At 40.5% G+C, this 16,218-nt stretch overlaps 1 protein-coding gene across 1 annotated transcript in view; it reads right to left on the minus strand.

Moving 5' to 3' along the window:
• Positions 1-611: 611 nt before the first annotated feature.
• The window catches only part of LOC132201064 (homeobox protein caupolican), a 33,761-nt gene continuing 18,154 nt past the window's right edge, over positions 612-16,218 (minus strand). Inside the window, exons 4-5 of the mRNA XM_059626946.1 lie at positions 6,336-6,637; positions 612-2,057 (exon numbers count right to left, since the gene is read on the minus strand). Coding sequence (XP_059482929.1) covers positions 1,252-2,057; positions 6,336-6,637 — 1,108 coding nt within the window. The 3' untranslated portion in view covers positions 612-1,251. The remainder of the gene's footprint in view (positions 2,058-6,335; positions 6,638-16,218) is intronic.

Raw genomic sequence — 16,218 nt, forward strand, 5'->3', positions numbered from 1 at the left:
GTGCGTCTGCAAGGAATTTGTAATTCATGCCACGGCGGTGGGTTTTGATTTTCATTGAAACAACGAGTAGTACTTTTTATATACGATTTTCTCTTTAATATAGTTTTCATTTGACAAAGGTTTTGCGTCACTGGCGAGATGACAATTAATCAAAACGAGGTATCGTTTGTCTCCCCGCTTCGTACATTTTCTTTCTTTCGCTCTCTCAGCAATACACACAATTACACCCACTTTTTAGTTTTAAATACGTTCGCGTGTGTATTTTATTTTTGCGCGCAATGAAAACGATTCACATTGAGCGACACCAAATCAGATGCGAATTAAAAATTGTTTGCTAAGGAATTTTTCTACGATTTCAATACTTTTTTTTATATAAATTTTAAAGGGTGGCGTGTGAATTGCGAAAATCGAAACACGCAAGTGACAAGGAATTCGTTTTTTTTAAAAGAGGATAAAATGCTTTGGTTGTTTGTTCAAAAGGCAACTCATTTAGAAAAATAATAACAGGCCTTGGCATGAACTTAATTAGGTTCAACTTGAAATGGATATACAGGCATAATAAATTGAGTGGCTCCGTTTTGTATGAAAGCTGTTGACGATGGATATAATTATACTCTCTCTACGCAATAATAGTATGTCGACGACTCGAAAAAGGAAAAAAAATGTCGCGCGGCAAATAAAAACACCTCTTTATAAAATGCTCACCTACCAACTAATATGTACTTGGCGTATGTTTTTTATACACATAATTATTCTCGAGTAATTAACCGCAATTAATTAATTAATTATGAATGATATTTTGTATCACATTGAAAAAGTAGCCAGTCATCAAGAAATTGATCAAAATAATTAATGAAACACCTCTTCTCTCTCCACGCGCCACGTAGTAATTGCAATTTATAATGCGTGTGTTAAATATAATTGTGTTACACATTTTCGCTCCGAAACACGAACAGCGTTTTTTTCTTCTTCTTTTTAATCATGTCTTTAACTCTTACACACAACGACAGAGATATTTGTATGTATAATCCATTCACGAACGGTTATATAAGTTAATGCGCGGTTCGTCATCACATAAAACAGAAAAGAGTCTCGGCGATTTGTCTTTGGTACGCACACGGAGATGATCTCATTTTTTATTTTGGAAAAACGAAAAGCACTTTTGAGTTTTTGCTCTCGGCTTCACCACTGCAGGGCGACGTTGGTGGCGTAGCGGGCGCCTGGCCTGGCGACGCCGCCGGCGGCCGCTAGTCAAGCCTTGGCCGCCGTGCTGCTCGGAGGGCTCTTGTCCGCCGGCAGGGCGGTGTGCGGCGGCGGAGGGCTCGAAGACCCGCCCACTTTGGTCAATAGACCGGCCGAGTGCAGCTGGTGCTCGATCGAAGAGGCCGAGCTGGACGACGCCGACGAGGGAATCGGCGTCAGGCCGGCGGCGCCGTTTAGAAAGGCGGCGCCTCCTGCGGCGGCCACGGCCGCCGCTTTGGACAACATGGAGAGGGGGGCACCGTTGGCGCCGCCGTTCAGGGCAAACTGGCGCGTGTAGGATTCGAGAAGGGAAACGTCGCCGCCGTGGAGATGCGCGGCGGCGCCACTGTAGAGACGATAGAGGTCAGGGTGCGGCGCCGGCGGCCGCGCGTACATGGGGTGGTGGGGCGGGTGTTGGGCGAGGCCGGCGGCCGCGGCGGCGGCCGCTCGGGCCGCCATCGACGCCGGAACCAATTTGCCTGAGTAGAAGGCGGAGGCGTGGTGCGACGGCGGCGCCGAATGGTCGTTTTCTTTGCTGGCCATGTCGGCGAGGGACCAGATGCGCGGCTTGACCACACCGTCCGAAGGTGGTGACCCTGGGGCCACCTTGACTGCCGGATGGTGCAGCATGTGGTGCTGGTGGTGTTGCGCTTTTTCGTACAGGTACTCGGGCGAGTCTGGACCGCTGTCCGGACGTGCATCGCTCCAGTCGCTGCCGGTGCCCGTGTCCGGTCGCGGCGGCCTGTTCATCAACTCCAGTCGATGGTGCGGACGCTCGCCGTCCTCACTTGACGCAGTCCCTGAGTCTTTCGAGTCTGCAAACAGAAAATAACAAATTTTGGTTAAACTGATGTTTACAAAAGCTCTCTTCTAAGTAAATGGAGAGGATTTAAACGCCTGAAAAAAGTTAGGAAATTTACTAAAAGTGAAAAAACATTCAAAATTATAAATTTTGATTTTAAATTCTCACGGCAAATTTATACTTGATTTATTCATTTCATTTATATTGTATATATATTTTTTTAAATTTAAAAACAATTTTAATAGGAATTAGAAAAATAGTTTAGAGGGTCAAACTTAAAATACTTAGCAAACTTAATTGAAAGCAAATAAAAGTATATTTCAATTCATTGCTGGTATAAGAAAAGAATTTAAGAACAGTTCGAAAAGAAAATTTCTATGCAACCATTGTAGGTACTGCTGGTAATTTTTTTTTTAAACATTTGAAAATGAATTTTATAAAATAACTCTTAATCCACTATCTATACTTAAAAAGCTTGACCTGTGCGCTACGATCTTTCTTTTGCTCCTTAGTTATCATGTGAATGAGTGGCATGGAGTCCGACAGGTTGCCTATCCACCGCCACGATAAGGGGTATAGGGCTTTTGAATTAGTCGCGCGCGGCAGCTGTCTCGCGGTGCCGTATACGTAATTAAGCAAGGCACCGGTGTTTAAATTACCGCGCGCTCGAGAGCTGTTTATCCAGACGTTGTTTACGACGGTGCTAGCTGCTGCTGCGCTCAGGCAAAGACATCATGTAATTAAATACACAGCACCCTGCACTCTAAGAAAAACCTGGAGGGATTTTCATGAAATAACGTGTAATTCAAAGACCATCGCGACATGAATCTCAAATTCAGGTGCGACATGAGTTTTCATGAGGTACGCTCACAGGATCCATGCGCGCATGAGTTTTACTGGCGTCGCTTGGGCAGTTCTCATGAGAGGCATGAATTTTGGTATGCCGGCAATATGAAAATTCACGGCTTCGCATAAAAATATATTTCGCGCTTTTTATTTTCATTATTTAGGATTTGGTGTTAAAGAAAATATAAATTAATTAAAATTATGGATTCATTCAGTTTTATTCTAATCTGGTTCAAAATAAATCACATCAACACTGAGAAAATTTAAGTCACTTTGTCCATAACAATCATGTGTAGAAACTTTGTGATGAGATGCAAGTCTTCTTCATTTCACAGCCCTCTTGATCCCTGTCCTGTATCCCGGATTTTTATCATGGAAACCTGTGAACATGGCAAAAACCACATTATTAAAATTGCATTTAAGAATATCTAGAAGAAGAAAAATATGTATGCGCAATGCAATTATTTAAAAACTTTATTTACCTTAATTTTATAATAAATCCTCCAAGATTATGGTGCCTTTAAAATGGAACACATATCGGCTATCGGCGATGATAATGCAGTGCAGCAATTCCAAACTTTAAACTTGAAGCATGAAAAGATGTTGGAGAAAAGTTACGGGTAGCCTGAAAAGAGAGAAAATTTATAAGAATTTTTCTTGTAATAGAATGATGAAACACTTCAATTATATAAGCGATCCACGTTAAGAAATATTTTCTTAACAATCATGAATTAAAACGAAAAAGATTACTGACCTTAAAATTGAAAATTCCAGACGATGAGGGCGAAAATCCGGCACATTTTTATATGTTGTTTAGATGGTCCGAAAGAAAAATGTATGTGTTTTTGCTGCAAGTAAGAGACACGAACTGATTTTGGCCGTTGGTTTGCTTTCAAAAAGAAGGAAAGGTGGAGAAATAATGCTGGCCAGCGAGACTTCCCCTATTTAATCCTTTAGGTATATAAGTAAACAACGAAAAGGTCCGAGCATCGAAGAGGGTTGTTGTGGGGAGGAAGAATTTTCTATGTACTTGCTGCGGGAGGAGAGACAAAACAGGACACGCGACCTGAAACCCTTCCGCGTGGTTCATGTACATGATGATTTTTCATGGCAGACGTGAGTTTTCCGCTGCTCAATATGAATTCTCATGTTTAGGCCTGGAATAAAAATTCATGGCGCCATTTTCGTGAAAAGACGTGAAAAACTCATGAAAACTCATGTTTTTTTTTAGAGTGTGCATTTCAGCTTATTTGTCTGCTGGCGTGGAAAATTTACTCTCAACTGCTCAACACAAAGCCTCGCTATTCATTGCCACGTGTGGTCGAAAAGGGCTATTTGTTTCTCGCGGCGAGTAGCGTGTTGAGACATACTCGCGCTGACGTCACGCAAATTGCAGAAAAATGAATTACATATACGAGTACACCACCCAGCTAGCAGCGTATCAGGTGCACACGGGATGATAATAAATTAAACCGAGCATGCCTCTGCTGTAAATGGGATATAATTGCGGACAACGAGCTTGTTATCGCCGTGAATAATTATCCTCAAGAGACTTTTCTAGAAATTTTTGAAAAATTCGTCCTTCGTAAAAACAGTGGATTATTTATTGTTGCATGTGTTTGTAGCAAATGATGAATCGCGTTGCAAGCGAAACGGAAACGCGCGCGTCTGATATACAAAATTTATTTATTTATCTGTGAGCAGGACATCAGCGTCGCTTGTTCTTCGCGTTCCGGAGGAGCTATATGGCAAGTGAATTTATTGCGTTTAAATCCGGACCATGACCAACACGATATTGCCATAAATCGAAAAAGCAGAGCCTTTTTTATTTGCCCACGAGCGGCAGCACGCACTCTCCGTCGAAACGATAAATAAAAGTGCTGAGGGGCGCGAGACACGGCTAGGGAAACCGGCCGATTCAATTCTTTGTTGCGGGGGATCATCGCTAGGCCATCATACGTATGAATACACCCCACAAGCAATTTATTAATAAGCGAACGGAACCCGAGCGCGGATGGATTATTTACTCTTGATAAGGGCGGGACGCTGAATTTATTGCGCTTGAACAGGAAGATTGCAATTAATTTAATTGTGTCGCATGTCGCTGCTTTGTCTTCGTAATGGTCTTCTGTACTCTTCCACTTAATGTATTAAATTGCGTAATTGCAGCTCTTGGTGGTAATTTGGAAATTAATTACGCGTGTGTCGATAAGGCAAATTGCAGAGCGGTGTGTGTCGAAATGTGTGTCATCGGAAGTAAATTCGCGAGATTGCGGTACCAATTATGTTTCATTAGCAAACGAGTGGTGCGGTTGTTTCCATGTCGATTATTAAATGCTGGTGCGGCCGAGTGGCGCACATCGTGGACATATGGACGGAATTGTTTCAATTCCAACTAGCTAAATGGAATTGCATATGTACGCTTCGACACAGCCATATAGCGAGCATATTATATGCAACGTACAAAATAATTTTTCTGATAAAATGCTTTTGCCAGCGACAATGTTGGCTCGAGCGGAAAATTTGATATGTTATAAAATGTAAGATAAATTAGAGTAAAATTTTACTTAGTCAAAAAGGCGAAAAAGGTGCTGACATGCATAAGTGCACTCAGTCTGAAACTGATAGGCGAGAACAGGGTAATGGAAACTTTTTCTGTACGTCTGTAATCTTTGAGCAAAGAATGGGGAAGGAATGGCAGGAAATTTTTATGTAGAAAGTTCAAAGGAGTTCAAATAAAAAAAGTAGATATTTCTCTTTCTCGCGTTCCGCATTTTTGTATTTGAATAAGTATAGAACTTATATACACAGTGGCAAAAACAACGTTAATATCATTGGTCATTGTTTATGTTTCATATATGAATGATAATACAATAAGAAACAGAAACTTTATTTGATCTATATAGATTTGATTGTTATAATTTTTAGCGATCAATTTATCTCTAATTAGTATGAATTTAAAAATTTAAAATTAATCATAGAGAAATCAGACAGTTAGAATTAGATTTTTCAAAATCATCACAATGACAAAGATTATGTTATTTTATGCAGTAATAATTTCTCTTGTAAATTGTAAAAAAATTACTTAAATATTTAAAAAAGGGTAATAAGAACATGATTAATCACGGGTCAATGCAATAATTCAAAATATAAACAAAATAATATTATAAATATATTGAGATTTAAAATTTAAAATAAATAAAAGTTAAATTTCTCATAGTTAAAATAAAAATAAAAATAGCTATGCTTTTTTTTTAGTTTTATTTGTAAAACCTGTTATTAGTAGCAATATTTTAGTTTTTTATTTGTAGCAATTATAAATTGCAAAAAAAAAAAAATATTTAAGGGACTGCAATAATGCATTATTTTTCAACCAAAAAGAAAAAAATCAATGAAATTACCTGCCAATGAAGTGCAAAATTGGAGAGAAAAAGATTTTACTCACCAAGGTGGTCCTTGCTGTCCTTCCGACTAGGGCGATCATCATCGTCATTGTTGTTGTCATCGTCCTCGACCCTGTTGCGCGGCTCCCATGTCATTTTGTTCTCCTTTTTTAGCCGACGTCGCGCATTGGCAAACCACGTGGACACCTGCGTCAGGGTCATCTTGGTGATGATGGCCAGCATGATCTTCTCGCCCTTGGTCGGGTAGGGGTTCTTCTTGTGCTCGTTGAGCCACGCCTTGAGGGTGCTCGTCGTCTCCCTGGTCGCGTTTTTGCGCCGCGCCCCGTTCAGGTCCATTCCGTACCTGCAAGAATACAAAAAACGAGCAACTTTTTTAGTCACAGAGAAGTGCATATAAAGAAAGGGATTGGAAGAAATAAAAAGAAGGAAATCATTAAGCGGAAGAGACTTTTTTGCATGCGGAGGGACGCTCTTATTTCCCCTAGGCACACTATCTGCCGCCAGCAGCCAATCACGACCGACCCCATAAAGGAGTCCTTATCAACAGATTAAACTTTTCTCGAGTGCTGAATCGACGAGATTGAAATTAAATTTCTCTCTCTTACCCAAGTTGGTCTCTCGACGACTCTGTGTGTGCGGTAAAAAAATAAGCTAAAATGGGCAGAGAGCGCCGAGTAAGAGAGAGAAAGAAGAACGTCTTCAGCGGCATTAGAAATGGGCAGAGGAGCAGCTCGTTTTACGGCGGCCGGGTCATTTATTAAAGTGGCGCAGGGCGGGAAAAATATATATCGCGCCCTCCGCTCTCTTTTTCTCTGGGGCGTATAAAAAGAGGATAAAACAAAGTGATGCGCCGCCAGATAAAAAATACATTTCCAGAAAACCAGCAGCCGGCCTGGTAGAACAGCGTTTTTAAAGTGAAATAAACGGCGGAGGAAAAAGTAATCAGATTCGCCCTTAAAGGACGTGATTAAGGGAAAGGGGCAGGGGGCGATTAATCTCGCGCGCTCTCTTCCCAGATTTACCTGCGCGCGGCCAGCAGATCAATACACGCGGCGGCGGCGGCAGCGGTGCCGGCAATAATAATGACGAGCAGTTGTAAAAGATTTACAGCGCGCGGCCATATTCTTTCGACCAGTTTTCAAAGCTTAACTGCCGCGACTGTTAACGACGTAATTTATAGCCTGGCTAATTAAAATTTAAAAAGTAATTAAACCTCTCATAACAAGCCCGAAATATATAGAAGCTGCCGCTCTCTCGCCAGCCGAGATTATTACGAAAATGTAAATTCATGCGCTACTCCTCTCGTTACTTGAAACCCGCCGCGTGGCAGTAAAAAGTCTGCTGAAAATAAGTAAGCGAGTTTGAAAATTCATTACTCCTTTCCTCTGCTTGCACCTGATTTCAAACCGCGCGAGTTTCGTTTTATTGCTCAAGTGTTCTCGCGCGCATACCAAATTAACATGGAATTTTGTATGCCTGCAGAAAGTCGGCATCAGAGGGGTTCCGAAAACAAATATGAGGAAGAATATCAACGGAAAAATGATATAACAAACAAAGAACTTTTCCTCGAGTGCGGCTGCCGAGGGAATTTTTCGCGAGGGAGAGTGCAAACACAGCCCCCGCATATCAACGCACGTAGTTTGCCCACGAGTACTTTTTGAGAAGGCAAACTTTATTCGCGCAAATAATAATACGATATATAGAAAAACAGCGCTGAGAGGGCTGCTTACTTTCCAGAGTTTTTCGCTTTGTTTGGACGTAGAAACAAATATGCGCGACTTTTACATCCAAAATATATTTAAAAAAAAACTTTCTGCAAAACGGTTTATTAAAAAAGAAATCCAACTCCCTGAAACAAATATCATAACAAAAAATGAAACTTATTAAATTAAAATGATATTTTGCAATTAGACTGAAGTGGAGCTATGATTTGTAAGATTTGGCACAATTGAAGAAAAGAGAGGGGTTGCTTGCTTTACTCCCATTATAATTCAGCGTCATCTTTATTGCGATTCGAGTGGCCTTGGATTTGCGCACAGGGGCGGTTTGGTAGCATCTCGGATGCGGGTCACGTCGGGGGTTAACGGCGGCGGCAGATTCGCCCCGGCGCGCATTTAATATCCGAGCTGCTGTCATCTTATTGTTACACGCTTCGCTCTCTCGCCGGGGGCAGCAGCGGACTCGGTCGGTGTTCGCTCTGCGTGTTAGCGACTGCGCCTCACACCCTGTAAGCAAAGCCCGTTTTTGCAATATGACAGCACCGATCGGGCCACGCCTTTCCTCCGCGCGAACGAGTGTCAGTCACCACCTTGTTTGATTACGCGGCCTTATGCTCTGCGAAAGATGCGCTCCATTATCAGTGCTGAGCCCATCAAAACACTGCAGTTTAGTTATAAGTTCATGTAGATAAACTTATGTAAATAAACTTATTAATATTTAATTAAAAAGTTGATTCATTTGTTACTTATAAATATAATTTTCGTGAAGCCAAATAATAATTAAATAAAATTTAATTTAATAATTATATTTATATATAAATTTATTTTTTCAATTTTATTCATAATTTTTATTAGCACATTTTTAGCTTACTCATAATTTATAATTATGAATGAGAAAAAAGGTATTCATTAAAAAAACAATAACTATATATTCATTCACAAGAGCATGGTATTTTTCATGAAAGAGAAATTTCCTTCCATCAGAATGCGTGTAATGTATAACATTTATTTATTACAATATATCTAATAATATTATTTACTTATATATTCGAATCATAAAATAATAGTTGTTTGAAATTTTATAACAAATTAATTATATGAATTTAAATTTATCAATACGCCAGGAGTTTGTGGGATTTGAATATCCAAGTATAATTTTAATATTTTTCCAGCACTGGTATATAAAATTCTTCAAACGGAACAAAAATAAATCATTAAATATTTAAAAACGATGATTGGTCCATGATTATTTGATTATACCTAATTGATTTTCTGCTTTTCCCCGCTGCAAAATGCTGAAAATCGAGATTTGAAAAAGTGGTTCAGTCGCAATTGATTGTCGGCGTTGATCGTGCGGGTTGGCCGCGCTGACCGCGACGCCATAATGCCCGCCGATAAATCCACAATTCATAACTGCTGGGCAGCACGCAGCGCTCGCGAGCTGCAAATTGAAATTAATCGCCGCAAAATCAATTCTCCAGGGCTGCATGAGTTGCGGGCCGTTTATTCATTCATTTGCAGTCGCCGCGCGAAAATCCACAGCACCAATGTTATTGATTTTGCATCGTACATTCAGCCAGAGTGTTTCGGACGGAGAGAGCAAGCAGCAGCAGCATGTGTATATAAGCAAGGGTTATGTTCGCGGTTAATTTACAGTCTATCGGCGACGCATGCACGCGAAACTAGAACGCGCACCGAAACTATTAGCCCTGGCGATAACGTTGCTGACACGCTGTTAATTATGTAAACTCTTGCGCTCTCTGTAGCTGCTGCTGTCCCTCGGTCCGTCCGTCACTCTCACCCTCTCGCATGCGATGTGTATATGTGTTTTTTCCCCCGTAAATTTTTATTTTGTCACGCACCGCCCCGTTATCACGGCACATTACACCAACACACACACCGTGGGCAATTATTTCGTGCTGCTTTATGGAAGGAATATAATTCACTAATCACTCGTGCGAAACGCAACTCACCAAATTAACAAAAACGCTAAACGTAGGCCTCAATTATAGCTTAAATGTGCTGTAATTTAAGTATTTTCCAGTATATTCAACAAACTAGATTTATGTTTCATAATAAAAATAAAAAATAAATAAAATCATATTTTTTTCATTACGGATTTTTTTCGATATGAAATTTATCTAAATTTTAAAAATTATTAATATTCGGCATGGTCCTTTCAATGAATAAGTTATTTAATTGTCGTGAGATTTTTCACCCATTTTCCTGTAAAATCTTCATTTTTTGTACACAATTTTTAAATGTCCACTCCATCTACTTTGTTATTGAGATGAACGTTGGTTAAAATAAATATCATCTGAAGGAGACATACATAGTCTCCTTCAAGATAATATTATAATTAAATGGCTAAATTATGAGCATGAATGATTATTAATTCAATTTAAAACAAAAATTAGATTGAACCTTCGCTTAAGTGGTAAAAGTTTTATTTAATTGAAAATTGAATATCAAAGGATAATTATGACATTTTTAGCTTTTTTAAAGAATTCTCATTTCAATTTTTTTTCGTAGCACCGATCTGGTAAATATTTTTTCCGCAGAAAAAAGTGAAACAACGCTCCCGTCCGCCTGCGTTAGCATAATTCCAAGCGAAAAACACACAAAAGAGCAGTTCTGTGTGTCTCTCTACAGCGTCGATCCGTCCGTCCGTCCGCCTACCGGCGCGCATGTTCATTAATTAAACATTCAATTCATTATCGGTGCGTCAATATCGGTTCTAATATGCATACACGCACGTCAAACTGGAAAAAGAGCTCATTGTGCGAGGACGGAAATCAAACTCTGAATATTCACGTGGCGTGTTTATTTTTACGTATGGGACTTGTGCGCTGACTATTTGCACGAGCGAGTTTTTAAAATGCACAAAGACAGAATGAGCGAGCGAGAGAGGATAGAAGTAGCACCTGCGCCCAAGAACATCAGACGTATAGACATTGTTGAGGCCGATTTATAAATAATTCATCATTAACTATACACGAAATCAAGCGTGTGAATTGCATTGTAAATCGCGAGCCGCTCGCAACAATGGAATTAACATAGTGCCGTGTAAGCTTCATTTCCTCAAAATAGGCTATCAAAAGCTGACGCGCCGAGATCGCACAATTTATTATCAGCGAACCGCTTTGAAAAATTTATTCCGTCCTCCCAAGAAGATAATTCTTTGAACGAAAAAAACACATACAACTGCACATCATAGATTGAAGAAGATTCCATTCCGTGCTCTTGCTCCATTTTTCCAAATTTATTACTTTGTCAAGCTCGCCGCCGTTCTTATCAATTTAATTCCGTAAATTATGAGAGTCGGCAGCCACTTCACGACGTGCTGAGAATATCGAATTTACTCGCAGAAGGCACCTTGATTTAATTTGCTTGAGGGACGAAAAAAATCTCCTTTCGAAATAAATCTAACCACACCTAACAATTAAACTCTATCTTGGAGTATATTCTTTTAAAATTATTATTATCAGCAAAACGAACATTTTTTTATCTCCATTCACGTTGACACTTTTATTCTTTGTTTTGGTGTAATTACATTTTTGTCTTTTTTGTCGCTAACAGCTTGTTTGCCGTGCAAAATTAACGCATGTCAGAATTCGCAGGAAATGAACTTGTCTCCCTATTTTCCTGCTCGCTATATACACGGACCGGTGAGAGTTTCAAACTGCACTTTAAAGCCGCGAGATAACCATCACCGAATTTTTTATGTTCATAAGTTTATACCATTTTGGTATATTCGAGAGAGAGCAGAGGTCTCTCTCGTAATAAAATATATATAACAAAACATAATACATATACGATTTTATCGTCGCGGCGTTTCCGTTTAGTATAAAATAATGCGCGGCGCCCGCACACTCGAATTATAGAAAAGAAACCAGTTAGCGCGCCCAGGGATAAAAATCGAGAGCCCTTCCATATCTTTTTCCTCTATTGTTTTATTAATAAGGCTGCTCGATTTGGTCGTCTCTCGGCAGGCAAACGAGAGTGTGTTGAGTGTGGAGCAATAAAAAATTAAATTGCCTAATGCGAGTGGCGGCGGCGGCGTCACAAAATCAAGCCGACTCAACCATCAATCATCGCTTTTTATCTGCGTGTCACGTTTCAAATTGGGCCCTAGATTCATCCATCTCCACTTCGGAAAAAAATGGATTTAGAAGCAAAAAAAGGAGAGTCCTCCATATCTCAATTAAATTTTTTTTTTTAGATTATTTTAATAAGGAATTTTTTTATTCAATATTAAAATTTATCTATGAGAAATTCACGTAGCCAACTTCAGGGCTAACGACCTACGTTAATTTAAAAAGCCTTCCCTCATAACAATGATTTATTTTCTTTTAATTTCGCAGCTCAACGGAGTGACAGAATAATCTCCATCTCTAATCTGTATGTTTAATGCCGCAGTGAGGTAAACGTCCTATGCTTTGCTAATTTTTTGTTTGCCATTTAGGCATTTTGAAAAGTAATTAAACCGTCATCGAAAAGTCCGCCCACATTTGTGTACGTTTTCGAAAAGACACGCTTTGCAGCTCGTGACAAATTGCCAGCGTTTTTTGTTATACTTATATTTGCAGGCAACGTCGGGAAAATACATCTTATTTTACATTAAAAACTAACAGCGGCGGCTATCATAATTGTGATCAACGCAGCGCTACCCTGTAATTTTCTCTGCTCGCGAGCACGCCATGAAAATTTTTACTCTCGGCGACTCTCAACATATATCCAGCCGAAAAACAGTTGTTTCCTGCGCTAAACAGGTATAACGAGCATGTCTCGAATTGAGGCAGTCTGCGGAGAATAAGAGATGCATTTTTGGATTTTATCGGCGGCCACGACAGCACGTCTCATTACCATATACAACGACTCTGGCGACCAAATCCATTCATTTGAGCAAAAATTCAAAACGTGCCGTTTGCTGCAAAATACACTGAGACAAAACTGGGGCAGCTGCTAATTACGTTCAGGAAATTGCTCGGCTGCAAAAACACTTTTCGGCCTCAACAATTAGACACGAGAGCAAACAATCGTAAAAAGAGAGCAATTACCGTGCAGCACTGCTCGTGAGAAAATTTTCTGGAATCAAATGAGTGCAGCCAGTGCTTGTCGAAACAAGAATCAGCCGAGCGCATTTTTTTAACTCTTTCAGATTCTGATAATCGCACGCTGTGTATGCTCTTAACTTTTAATTAATTCACAGATAAAAGGCCAAGAACAAAACAGTGCCTATTTTTCAATACGCTTTTTTTTACAAACGAGACGAATTATTGCATTAAAAATTCAGTTGATTAAAATCGCATTACAAATAATTCAAGCAAAGTTCCTCTCGATATAAAAGTCATAGTAAAAAAGTTTCCATCACACTTCACACGAGAGGATATAGTGTTGTAAAGTCGAAGGGGAAAAACTCGTAAATACTTTAGCTGTTGTGCGGCTTATTAAAAAACCCTTCTGCTGCTTGGTGGAAAAACAGACAAAAAGTCAGGAGATTTCAATCACGTGCGCGCGTCTTCGCGACTAATTTATCTATTTTTAAAGAAGGCTGCGCGACTGCTTTTTGCCCCGCCATTGGAGCTGCGAACAAAAAGTTTGTTTTCCAGAGAGAAATTCGTCGTCGACGGTGACGAGTTGAATCATTAGCCCGTCATATAACAAGCAGCCGAGCAGAAGAGAGAAGAAGTTTTTAGCGACGACAAAAGTTTGCCGCAAGAAAAGCGCTGTCGTTTTCCAACTAAAACAGCGCACCCTGCACGCCGCCACCCCTAAAACAGGAGTTTACTTAAGAAAACCTCTTTCTCTCGGCGGTGGCGGCGGCACAGATTGGGAGAATAATTAGTTTCCAAAGAGTTGATAGAAGAACCAACTTCTCACTTTTAAACCCGACTCCGCAGAGAGGGTAAACACGGGCGCGAGAGCGAGCACACTTTCAACACCCCCGCGAGCGAGCACAAGACGTGAGGAGGTAACAGATGGGGAAATATTAACTTTTAATTTACACGCTGAAATGTGCGCATAATTATCGACTGCCGCCTTCGCTCACACTCACTCACTCACTCACCAGACGAGGCATATATAAGAAAAGGGGGAGGCGAACAACGCGTGCAGATTTTGCAAGTGAAATTAATTTTGTAATGCTTCAGATTATGGCGTGTTGTGCGTCGAATGGCAGCATAAATTTCAGACTGAAAAATTTGACGACGTTCGTCAAGTGCATGTGTCGCTGAAGGGGTTAAATTGTAAATTTCGGCAAAGGGGTGGCCTAAAATTAATTCATTTTAACTAGCAGCGAACAATAATTGAGAATTTATTAATTTAATAAAAATTAAAAGCTAGATATATATATTTTCTTTTTAGAAATTATATTTTTACTGCCCTCTTTGTCACAAAATTTAAGCTCAACAATTTTCACTATTTCCCCACTATTTCGATAATAATTTTGTCGCACGGTTGTCGCTCTCGCTGGCTTTCTTTCATCTCGTCCCAACTGTCAAATTTTCTCACGCGCGCCAGTCGGATTCGCATTCGAAAATTATTTGCTTATCAATCAGCGTTCCTGCACTCGCAGAAATAAATGCCCGCACGTAATCCTTATTTGGCGAGAGGGTTTGCTCCTTCTCTCGCGCGACCGCCGAGATATGGGAAATTCATAATTTAGGAACGCGGTCTGAATACAAAAAGAGCAGAGAGCACCACAACTCTCTCTCTCATACAATCAGCGTGCTAAACACAATCCCGCCCTTCGCACGCCCTCCTCAGCAAGATGATGAGAGAGATGAAGCCTCTTCTTCCCTCGCATCGATTTATCGGAGAGGAAAAGTATAGAAGAAGAAAAGATATGAAGCGCCCTCTCTCTTTTATGGAGAAATAAAGACGCCGCTCTCTCGCATGAAAAGAGATAGCGGCGAATTTAAATTTCAATTCCTCGCTCGCTCTCACTCACTCACTCGCCCCTCGCATCATCACATCATCCCCCATTTTTATATATGTTTCTATGCGTGCACGCAGGCCCGCAGAACGAAGGCGTCGTGCGGGTTGCCTACCCCGTGCGCAGCTCATTCCGCCACCTTTTGCCAGCAGCAGCCATCAATCATGTTTTCCTCTTTTTTTTATATTTTTATTATTATTTGCGAAAAGCTGCGGCACTGAATGTAAGAATTATTCATGACGTGGCGAAAGGTGAATATCATTTTGTCGGATGTGTTAGCAGGGGTCGTGCGGCACAGCATAACAATTTATTCACAAGCGTTTACACCGTTTTCTCGTCGCAGCAGCCGCGCAATATCGGCGGCGAAATTGAAAGCCGTTTTTCACGGCACCCGCGAATCAAAGTGCCAGATTACCCAGCCGAATATCAATTTTATTTCGCACACTCGGCTGGTTTAATATCGCATAAATTTTAAGTGAGCAGACACACCGACGATTCTCGATCGATTTCCCTCCGCGCGTTTGGATTTTGTATAACGGATTTGAAGGGGCTATGCTGGTCTCTATTTTTTTTTTTCGGTCGGGAGAGAGCTTTGATCACAGCTCGGCCATTAAATTACAAGCGCGCGGGACATTTTTATGCTGTCGGAAACACCTTGCAGGCATCACTTTTGTTCTTTCCCAAAACGAGAGACGGCGCCCCGAAGAGATCCTGAGGAATGTGCCATGGCAACACTTTAACTCACGGACCTTGTAAAAAATAAAACATAGAGCACGAAAATGTTCCCAGCAGGCTCTGACACGGATTTCTCAAATTCTTCCCATCAATTTGGTGAAAGGGTTTCTCTGATATGTTGTAATGAACCTTTTTATTGAAATATTTGCGTAAAAAAATTTAAATGGAATGCATTTTTAAAATTAAATTTTAATTGGTGTTCAAAATGCAGCCAGCATTCAGTCACGTTTTAATCTTAATTTGAGATAAATCTGTCTTAATCTATTAATTAACAAAATTTCTCAGTGATATCAGTTTGATCGCAGCCGTCGGATGACACTCTAATTTGCGCACGTCAGCGCACCCGTTGGCGATAATTGGCCTGATAAGTGCTGATGTGTGCAGCGACGAAGGTTCGCTCTCGGGGAGTTGCAAATTAATCGTCTCTCTTTCTCTCTCTTCGATAAAATTAGCATTGGGTCGCGGGCAGGGGCGCGCGATTGGCTGCAACATGCGGCTCGATCTTGTAACCTTAGATTGGTTTACAACATCTCG

The sequence above is a fragment of the Neocloeon triangulifer genome, unplaced genomic scaffold (assembly GCF_031216515.1).
Source record: "Neocloeon triangulifer isolate White Clay Creek 2 clone unplaced genomic scaffold, ASM3121651v1 ptg000014l, whole genome shotgun sequence".
Classification (NCBI taxonomy): Eukaryota; Metazoa; Arthropoda; class Insecta; order Ephemeroptera; family Baetidae; genus Neocloeon; species Neocloeon triangulifer.